This window comes from Atta cephalotes (genome assembly GCF_000143395.1).
Source record: "Atta cephalotes unplaced genomic scaffold scaffold00082, whole genome shotgun sequence".
Lineage (NCBI taxonomy): Eukaryota > Metazoa > Arthropoda > Insecta > Hymenoptera > Formicidae > Atta > Atta cephalotes.
Window position 1 is genome coordinate 508,287 of NW_012130146.1, and position 11,371 is coordinate 519,657.

At 32.8% G+C, this 11,371-nt stretch overlaps 1 protein-coding gene across 1 annotated transcript in view; it reads right to left on the bottom strand.

The window, feature by feature from the left end:
* Positions 1–11,371, bottom strand: part of LOC105624575 (glucose dehydrogenase [FAD, quinone]-like) — a 172,706-nt gene that overhangs the window by 116,949 nt on the left and 44,386 nt on the right. The window contains exon 7 of the mRNA XM_012205932.1: positions 983–1,136. Within this exon, the coding sequence (XP_012061322.1) occupies positions 983–1,136 (154 nt within the window). The remainder of the gene's footprint in view (positions 1–982; positions 1,137–11,371) is intronic.

Genomic DNA, 11,371 nt, shown 5'->3' on the forward strand with positions numbered 1-11,371 from the left:
CAGAGCATAACCTTGGACGTCAAAATCACCGTTCTTGAAGCGTTGAAACCACTCACGACACGTTCTTTCACTAATAGCGGCCTCACCATAAGTATTTGAGAGCATTCGATGAGCCTCAGTCGCAGATTTCTTCATATTGAAGCAAAAAATTAAAACCTCCCGCAAATGACGAGAATTTGACTCGTAAACTGACATTTTCAATCGAGAATAACTTTATGATGCAGACTCAAATCGACTAATGTTTCTATGGGGTTATGTTGACAGATGCCCAAGTTTATTGTATGACGTCTATGATCTATTTATTTCGACCACCACTTACCGCTAAAGTCTATTTTATTATTTCGACCACTTACCGCTAAAGTCTATCTAAGGAAAACGGCGGAAGCAAAGTTGTACACCTAATATACCAATGTTTTATTTGCTATATATCCATTAGTTATAATACAAAAACTACGGAGTAAAAAGAAGACCAAACTCGAAGATGAAATACAGCCTTGAAATATAACTTCGGAAACCACATGGAAAATCGAGATGCAATTTGAATGCCATTGCGAAAAAAGTTGGAAGTATGTATCACATAATAATGCGTACACAATACATGTGTTTTATTATTAGTGTAAAACTCCAATTTGTATAAAGCTTTATTTTATTTGATCAAAAAGTGAATACATCAATATTTATTGAAAAATACATACACACGCAATCATAAATTATTATTATCCACCAAATAATGAGAATTGGATTGGATTGGATTCCACTCACAGTTATTCTTAACCGAAGTTCAACTTATTCTTGTCTCTTTTCAATTCTAGAATTGGAAAGAAATGAAAAACAAGTTGAATCTCTTAAAAATTAAGGTTACGTGAATTGTCACTCCTTCTTTTTACTCCGTAATAAAAATAAAAAAATAATGCTACTTTTGAGGCAAATATGACAAGCATTTGCATGCATAGCTTTATACGTATTAATATATTTGTTTTACCCTTTCCAAAAAAGAAGTAATTGAAGGCTGACATAGGATTAAAAATATCCGAAAGATTTAATCCAAGACTTGCATTAAGCACAATCAAGTCAAGACCAGTTAATATATGATCCATCAAAGTTTGACCAACCGGTAGATCATTGATTACATTAATCTAAATAACACAATAATTATTTGATTAAAGAAAAAAATAATATACTTATCTTGTTTTTAAAAATTGATAAATGAATTATAAAGTACTACATACAGATTGTCTCACTAAATGTGTGTGTGTGTGTGTGTGTGTGTGTGTGTGTGTGTGTGTGTGTGCGTGTGTGTGCGTGTGTGTGAGAGAAGAGTGGTACATGGGGGTATATTTACTCTTTAAAATTAGGTATTTCCGCCTCATCTTTGAATGATCTCTTGTAAATGTGCACTAATGCAATTTCTTTTTTTTGCCTGAGGAATTCCCCATATATTCGATACATTGCTACTTCCAATTCCTGCAGATTTAGTTCCTCTAATTCGTAATCTTCTTCATATCATATATTCCATATATGTTTATTGAAATTCAAATTCTGTACTCATTAGTGGATGTAGCATCTCATTGTTTTAATCTGATGTAGAATAATGCTCGCTACAGCCAGAATTGCAATTAACTTTCTCGAAGATAATTGAAATAACATTGAGATGTTATGACATCCACCAATAAGCGCGGATTTGAATCCCATTAAATATATAGGATATGATGGGAAAAAGACTACGAAGATTAGAGGAACCACTCACAAATCTAAAGCAACTAGAGCATTGCATCGAATATGGTAGAAATCCTCAGGCTTCAATTAGAGCTTGCATGAGTATACGTTTACAAGAGATAATCCGAAGACGGAAATACACAATTCTAAAGAATAAATATATTTCCACACACACGCACTCGCTCACGCACGCACGCACGCACGCACACGCACGCACACGCATACACGCACGCACGCACGCACGCACACAAAACGTGCGCGCAAAATCAGCAATCTCCCTCCCGTGCGCATTGGGTAATGCTAATGATGGCGATAATTGAAAATGTATAGGTAAGTTTGATACACTGTATTTTCATGAAAAAAATTTGTAGAGTTTAATTTTTTTTAATTTATAAAAGAAAGGTCTCGGAATACTTTACGATGGTTATCATGATATTTACGAGAAAAATTTATTTCACCTCATAAAGAGAGTCAAACTAAACAAATTCTTTAAAAAAAAATTAATAACGTCCTTATTTTTTAAAAAATGCTAGGTAAGAGGATAGATAGATTCAAAAAAAATTGAAAGCTTCACAAAGTATGGATTTTATCCTTGAAAATGAAAAGAAAACTTTGAAATGTGACTATTTTTTGCGGAGTTACGCCTATTTGAATTTATGTGAAATTTGGATATCCTATGTGATAAGAACTATGCCCAGTTTGGGCCCCGGCTAAATATTATTAAGAGCTCAGCTAAGATTATAGAGCATAAAAAAAAATTAAAAAGTTCCATATGCATAACTTTGTAAAATGAATCCCTTGAATGCTACAGCTGTTCAAAGTTCGCTATTATGACCATTCTTGCTCTTAGTTTTGCTAGATAAATTGCAAGCGCACATTCAGTATGACGCTTTTCACTGTGCCGTAAAGATTTAACAATTGCGAGAAATTTTCTTTATTTAATCCAGTTCAATCCTCCACAACAGTGTCTTCTATATCTTCAAAATAATCGAAGTTTACTGTTGAACGTTGTTGTTTAATAATCTGATTACATACAAATCGATCATAGTTACCTCCCGATCATTGACAAACTATTGGGTATGGGAAAAAGTTCGTGGCGATTTTTTAGTTTAAAAATTAAAGTGTTTTTCTTAGAGTATTGAAATCAATTTATTTAAACCAAATATGCTCCATTATTTTCTATAATATTTGCCATTTTTGAGGCAGAGCCATAATTCCATCGCGATAGAACTTCTATGGTTTCTGATCGAAAAACTGCTTCAAGTGATTTTCACAGGCCTCTTTTGAAACTAGCTTTACACCATTAAGAGAGTTTTGCAGAGATCTAAACAAATGATAGTTTGAGGGTGCTATGTCAGGACTATACGGTGGATGCATTAAAACTTCCCAGCCAAGCTCTCACAATTTTTTCCGAGTCATCAAAGTTGTGTGTGGTCGAACATTGTCGTGATGGAAGACGACACCTCTCCTATTAATTAATTCTGGCCGCTTCCTCTCAATTGCTTGTTGTAATCACTGCAGTTGTTCACAGTAGAGTTCGGAATTAATTGTTTGATTGGACGATAACAGCTCATAGTGAACGATTCCCTTCCAGTCTCATCACACACATACACCTTTTTCCTCGTCAATCCAGGTTTTGCGATTGCTTGCGCCTTCTCTCCTTTTTTTATCTACGATCTTTTTCTAGTTGTCGAAAGTGATCCATTTTTGATCACCAGTTATCTTTTCTCAATCTATCATTCTCTTCAGAAATTGCTCAATTTCATTCCGTTTCAATAGTGTATCACAAATGTTAATTCGGTCCATCATGTTCCTAACACTCAACTTGTGAGGAACCCAAACATCGAGCTTCTTTTTGTACCCAGCTTTGTGTAAATGATTTAAAACTGTTTTGTGGTCGATGCCTAGTTCCCTGGCAATCTCCACAGTGCTCACATGCTTATCACGCTCGACTTTTATCATGATTTCATCGGACTTTTCAGTGATTGGTCGAAGCGAAATTCATTTTTTCTTTCACATCGAAATTTCCAGCACGAAAGCGAGCGAACCATTTCCGTGCTGCTGATTTTGATAGAGTATCTTCACCGTAAATAGCGCAAATTTTTTCACAAGTGCAGCATTCTTGCCTTTATCGTAGTGATACTGCAAAATATAGCGAATTTTTTCCTTGTTTATTTCCATTTTCAAAATAAAATAACTTTTGATCCACTTCACCGATTTCAATCTTTTTCAGCTCAAAAAAGGTTAAAATGTCACTTTTTAAACGCATGTCTAGTGTTGCCGATGCGATTAGTAGTTGCCGACTGCTGAGCATTTAATGCCATCTAGCGGGAAAAACGTCACGACCTTTTTCCCACATCCAATATAAAGGCTAAGGTTGTTGCCTAAGTCAGTCAGTGTCGTTCGTACGCAATAATGAGTCTTTTTGGCGCGATTTTTGATTACTTTTTAACTTTCATTTTCATGGAATCGATTAATGTTTTAATATTAAAATTTTGTAATCTTGAATAATACTATTTAAAACTGAAGACTCTCAAAATATGAAATAAAAGATTTTAATTCCCTAATTGAAATTCCCTAATTGATCAATATATGGATTTTATCTCTCTTCAGCTTCTTCATCAGAATTCTCTAAAAATAAAAAAATCATTAACTGTTCTTACTGACATATGGATGTCGTCAAAGTGTTGGACATATCCCAGATATCATATAAATATCATTACGTGCACACAACACTCTGATACTAACTAATCAAAATATCAAGAATTGGTTTTTTAATAATTCATAGTAATGTTTGTAATATAGTTGTGATTAATCAGTGTAAGCGTATATTTTCGGAATAATTAATTATAATCTTAAAGATTTTGATAAATTAGTTTTTCATATTCTCTATTTTGATATTTCCATCATTTTCCTTATTTCCATTATTTCCTTATTTTCGTTCATTTTTTCTTTTTCTTTTTTTTTCACTCTTTTTAGATTTAATTCTGGCATTTAAATTTTCGAAGTAGGGAAGTTCACCATGACAGAATAATTTTTATTTACAATTTATTTATTTTAGTTGTGTTGTCTCTGAGGAGGGCTCAAAAGTGAGTCGAAATATATAAGCGCGTTTTAGTGAATAAAGAAGTTTCACACTTCATAGATATATTATTTGCGCGATCTTCTGGACTTGACTCCTACTGCCCATATCCTTTCCAGTTCATATTAGTTACTTGGTGCGCTATAAAAACTTGGGTTGTTTTAATAGGAACCTCTGTCCACAAGTACTTATTCGCAACCTGAGCGAGTGTTCTCTGACACATGATATCGACCTGAGACAACCAAATATATATCAAATATATACTTTTTGACTGCAAGATGCCCTATTAATATTCAATTTGATTTAATAAAAAGGTTCAGTATTTTTAATTGTAACGTTTCCATCTCTTGTTTCTGTACGTTTTCTTTTATAATGACAGGCATGACATATATATTTAAATGTGTGGATTCTTGTGAAACTACTAAGTTCTTGTTCCAAGAAATCTAGTATTTCCCGAGCCAACAAATATTTACAACTTTTTTAAGTATTTTCCAAACAGTGAACCTCATCGCGATCAGTAGCTGCTCGGGGGGATGAACCTCTTACCAAAGACTGATTTATCCCGATCGCTACATTCACCGCTTTTTCATCTTCCTTCCCCTCCCCTCCCTTTCCCAAGGCGAACTCCAGGAGCATCGCCCAAATCCGAATTTCTGTGACATGATAGTATGAATCGCAACCAGGAACTTAGCCAAATTAATGAACTGTACTAATTACATTTTAGATATTACTTCAATGTTCTTATTACCGCCGTCACTACGGAGAGGTGCCCTGGATGCAAAGAAATTGAATAAGACATGCTCATAATAGCGAATTTTAGATAGTTCTAATACTTGGGAAACCTCTCCTATAAAGTTGAACTTATGAAATTTTTTATTCTCTTTTGATACCTTAAAATTTTAGGCATGTCCCAAAAAAAAGTTGTTCATCCGTGATCCAAATTCCCCTAAACTAGGCATAGTCCTTTGTTGATGAGTGTATATCACAAATTTTAATATAACGCATCATTTGTATTTAATTGTATTAATAGGATGTTTGACTTAACAATAAAACCAAGGGCTAACATGATGTGTGCAGTTGGATGGTGTCTCTCTCTTTAAATCTTCACCCTCTCTGTCTGTGCCAGTCCATGGATGTTTCGTGATAGACAAAGGCTACTATGAACCGCGAAACATATTTCGTCAAGAAGTTAGCATACTCAATCTTTCCTTGTCTGACATACTTTATAATGCATCTTAGTTTCTCTTTCTAACTTTTATAATTTCTGTCTTAAATTAAATATTGAATAAAAAATTAAATAAACAATGACAGTGTCAACAATATAGAATAAGTAAAAGGATCACCAATACAGTAAATATCAAATTGATTATTATTACAAAACTACTAACATAATTAAAATTATAATACATAAGTAATATTAAGATTATAAATTAAAAATATTAGCATACATATTTTGATTAAAAATTAAGTATAGTTAAAAATTAATCATGGCATAAATAATAAAAAATTTTTCATGCACGAATATGTATTGTTAGGGGCTTGGGCCAGAAGAGAGTGGGGAGCATCATATGACGGCGGAGAGGCACAACGATCAGGGTTACGGGGCACGTAACCCTGATAAGGATTTTTCTCCCATAGAGAGCTATTCGTATTTTGGAGTGTATTCAGAGTGAGAATTAGAGAATATTAGAACACGTAGAAACATTTGCATGGATTTTCAATCACAACTCGGTGTTTAGTTAATTGCGTTACTCCCTACAACAATTGACGCTGCGGCATAATCATCAACTTTGAGATTAGATGAGCACGTGCGGTGAAACTTTAAGCAATGGAACGATTTGTATACTCGTTAACGCAAAGCCAGCAATAGTTAACTAAGGGATACTCTTGCAGAAGATACTCTTGCAACAGCTTTCGGAATGGCAAAAGCAAATATTGAACCTATTGTCAACACAAGTACAAGGTAATGCTTCTTCAAATGCACAGTTAGGTAAATTGGGAGGTTAAAGCCTTCCAGCAAACGAGAATGGATTAAAATAGATTGAAATTTTTTTCTATCCGAATGCATATTTTAAATAGCGAATACTTTCTTTTGGATTTAATATAGATTCAATTGGATTTAATTAGATTCAATTGGATGCAATTGGATTGAAAAACTGCATTTCCTATTCAAAATTTTGAATTGAACAGTATTCACAATGCACAGAAAAAGCTAATATTATTTTTAGATTGAAAGGCATAGAGATATGCTCCATGCAATTCTTATAAATGAATAAAAATGCATTCAGGATTGAAAAGCATTTATTTTAACATTCGTGAATCAATATTTCTGAAAATTTGAATCCAATTCACTTCAATCCATTCTCGTTTGCTGGGTGTTTAATAAATGCTGGAAATTTATTAAAATTAAAAGTGTTAATGATAAAAGAATGAACTTTTTGATCTCTCATCGAATGATTATATTTTTATATTAGGCATTATCAGAACACAACAGCGAAACAGGACATCAAATACTGTTTAACAAAACGACCACAATAGCTAACATTATATCATATTTTCCAAAATATAGAGAAGCTATAGAGATACAAAAATACCCTAACAATCTAAATAGAGATAATGGCTACAACATAAATAAAAGATATAGGAAACCATTCTCCCGGTTATTGAAGACTGATCAATTTCCCTCATCTCTCTTCTCCCTCCCTCCTACAATTCTCTTCTTTCCCCCCACCACTTCAACAAGTAGCATAATACAAAAAAAATTGCCCGGAAGAACAGTTTAATATCAAACTGCTCCTCGCCCTGATGAAGTGGACTGCACATTCACGAAACGTTGGTATTTCAAGAATAAACTGACCGGAGAAAACCCGCGAAACATATAATTTTTATAATGACTATATTTATACCTATATCTATAACTTACTAATATCTTTAAACTTTATCTCTTCGTTCACCACGTGCATGTACTAACGGACGATGTTTAATATAATTGATTTTAAATTACAGGATGTACTTGCATGCAATACATCTGAATAATCTAGCGAAGTCTATATATTTTCTCGCTAAGTTATGCGCGGATTACTAATATACTTTTGGATATAGCTAAATAAAATTTCGATGCATGAGATAAGATTAATCGCGGCTATATAAGTTCATTGCATATATTCTTAGTGGTTTTTATAATAAATGATTAATTACATAGTTTAATATTATAGACTATAGATTATTAGACTTATAGACGATTAAGTGCATAATTTTGTTTCGTGCTTTCCTGAGCTTAGACATTTCTGCCTCCGGCAATTAATAGCACTGTAGTGATGCATTATGCTCGCTTCGCATCAAGTAACTACATTCGGACGTGGAAAAATAAGATCATCTGGATGCATTCATAACTTCATAGGAATAACCACAATATATTTGCAGGAATCTGGTAACGAGGATTATATCATATGCTGAAAATTATGCGGAAACTTTTCCCATTAATACTATGGCTTTATAAGTGTAGTTAATTGAAGATCAATTATATATATAAAATAAAAATATGCAAAAAGTATGCAAAAAAATAGATATGCCGAATCTAATCCATTGGGTGCAATTTATGTAATGTGAGAATAAATCGTCATTAATGTCTGTTCCTTCTTTTCCTTAATATTTATAATAGGAAAAACTGAAGTGAGTATATAATATAGACTGATGCTATCAGATTAGTTAGACTTTACAGTATTAACTCTTTCCAAACCGACTATTATATGAATTAGTAGTATAATTTATATACAAGTGATTTAAAGATTCAAGTAGCAGAATTCAGATACATAGCACAGTAAACCTGGTTACGTATTACGTAATATATATAATGACTTTTAGTAATGCTTAATTGATACAAATTGATAACTTTATGGCGATCATTTAAATTAACAATTATGATCGTACTGAATTATTATATTTTATATATATATATATATATATATATATATATATATCAGTGGATATGCTTCTATGCAGTATAACACGGATTATATTCAGTACTGCATTTTGGAATTGTAAGCGCGTCCAAATGCAGTACATGCATACATAGACACGTTAGCAGTGAACGATTGCAGTGAACGATTCATGCATTATTATATAAATCAATGAATAATATATGCAAAGTTAATCCCACAGGACGTGAAATAAGTACCTTAGAATTATCTTTTTAATGGTCGCGAATATATGACATAGTGAGCTATAATGATGATATCCAGCGAGATGATTTTGATTATATGTATATGCGGAAAAGTGGTATAATATAACACTGCTAAGTGAATTACAAGAAAAATACAAGTAAAAGTGTTGATAAATGATATTTTATAATGCTTTTTTGATAATTTTGACTCAGAAAATATATTAACTGATCATAATCTAAAAGAGATTATGTATATATATATATATTGCAGATATAATAACGTGGAATATATCTTGGAGAATATATCTTATTTATATAAGTTATTTTAAAATGGATAATGTGAGGGATTCTTTAGTAGCATAAAATTGACGCAATGAATTATGTTGCTAAAATGAAGAGACAACGGTATTTACAATATGCAGCATGCTATCGTGATGTGCTTTTACTTGCACATTTCAGAGGATATATAAGGATAAAAATCTGCAAGACGTACAGAATCTATTTTAAATGCTTGTGTTCATTAATGTTCAAATAATAATTTTTCTAAATAATAATTTTTAAGGATAATATGCTTTGATATATAAACTATTTTTATTGCTGAACTAGTACACATAGTGCAATAAGTTGAAGCGAAACAAATATACGTTTGATTCACTTCAACTTATTGGTTCAGAATGCAGCAACAAAAAACAGATCTAAAGATTATACATTTCGCGGGTTTTCTCCGTGTCCAAATTCATTCTTGGAATGCCAACGCTTCGTGAACATTGCAGTCCATTTCATCAGGGCAAGAAGCAGTCCGATACTGAGCTGTTCCTCCGCGGCCGTTCCTTTTATATTGCGCTGTTTGGTAGAGGGAAAAAAGAGAATTTTGAAGGGGGGGGGGGAAGAAAGATGAGGGAAATTAGTCGATCTTCAATAACTAGGAGAATGATTTTTCATATTTTACTTATGTTGTAAACATTATCTCTATTTAGATTATTAGAGTGTTTTTGTATCTCTATGGCTTCTCTATATTTTCTTGAAAAGTATGATGTAATGTTGGCTATTATGATCGTTTTGTCAAACAGTATTTGATGCCCTGTTTCAATGTTGTATTGTTCAATGTTGTGTGTTCTGATAATGCTGACTGCGTGGCATATTTTAGTCTGACATCGTTGATGTTCTTTTATCCGTAGGTTAACATTCTCCTGGTTGCTCCAATGTATACTTGCCCACAAGAATGAGATATTTTGTATACTGCGGAATTAAGTAGAGGTCTTTGATCTTTAGGATTTCTTAAGATTTGTTCTATCTTTTTGTTTAAGAATAGTTTGAAGATAGTTCGGATATTGTATTTGTTTAATATCCTGCCAATCCGTTCTGTTGTTTCTTTGATATATGGGAGAATGGATAGGATCCTTTCTGATTGTGTCTGAGACCATTGTCTTGTTTGCATGTTTATTGATTATTTTAGTTATATCTTTTTTGTCGTGTCTATTTTTCTGTAATGCTAGTTTTAGTTGAGTTTCTGTCTGTTCTTTGTCAGCGATAGCGAAAGCTCTATGTACAAGTGAGTTGATTGCAGACTGTTTTTGTGCTGAGTGATGCGATTGGACATGTAGATATCTATCTGTGTGTGCTGGTTTTCTGTACACTTGATGGCCTAAGTCAACTTTCTTAGAAAGAAGAACATCTAGGAAGGGAAATATTCCGTTTTCCTCTATGTCTATAATGAAGTGAATGTTGATTGTTGAGAAAAATAAGGAATTTATGGAGTTCGGTTCTGCTGTGTCTCCATATGAATGTGTCGTCTACATAACGGAATCAAACTTCTGGTTTTTTGAATGTTTTTCTGAAAGCCTCTCTCTCAAAATGCTCTATGAAGACGTTGGAGAAATAGGAGAGCCCTTTGTCGCTTTTAAAGTTTGTTCATAAAATTGATTGTTATAGGAGAAATAAGTGGTTGTTAAGCAGGGCTCTGCTATTAGAATGAGATCGGAGAGGACTTCATGTGAGACCTTTATTATGTTTAATGTGTCTTTCATTAGGATTTGTATGAAAAGGAATTCTGCGTCAAAACTTACAAGTATCAGATCTATGGGTCGTAGTTGATTTTTTGGATTTTTTGTATGAAGTCCGTTGAGTTGGTTAGTTGTGATTCGGATTTTCCAATGAGGGGTTGTCGTGTTTGTGCTAGGAAGTAGGATAAGTTGTATGTCAGGGAATGTATGGTGCTGACAATCGATCTGAGGGGAATGTTTGGTTTGTGTACTTTTGGTAAAAAAGGCGAAAAAATATTTATCGAGAGAATAATTTAATTGTTATTTAATAAAAATATCAAACAATTGAATTGTTATTAATGTATGGTATTATATGGGTAAATATATATATATATATATATATATATATATATATATATATATATATGT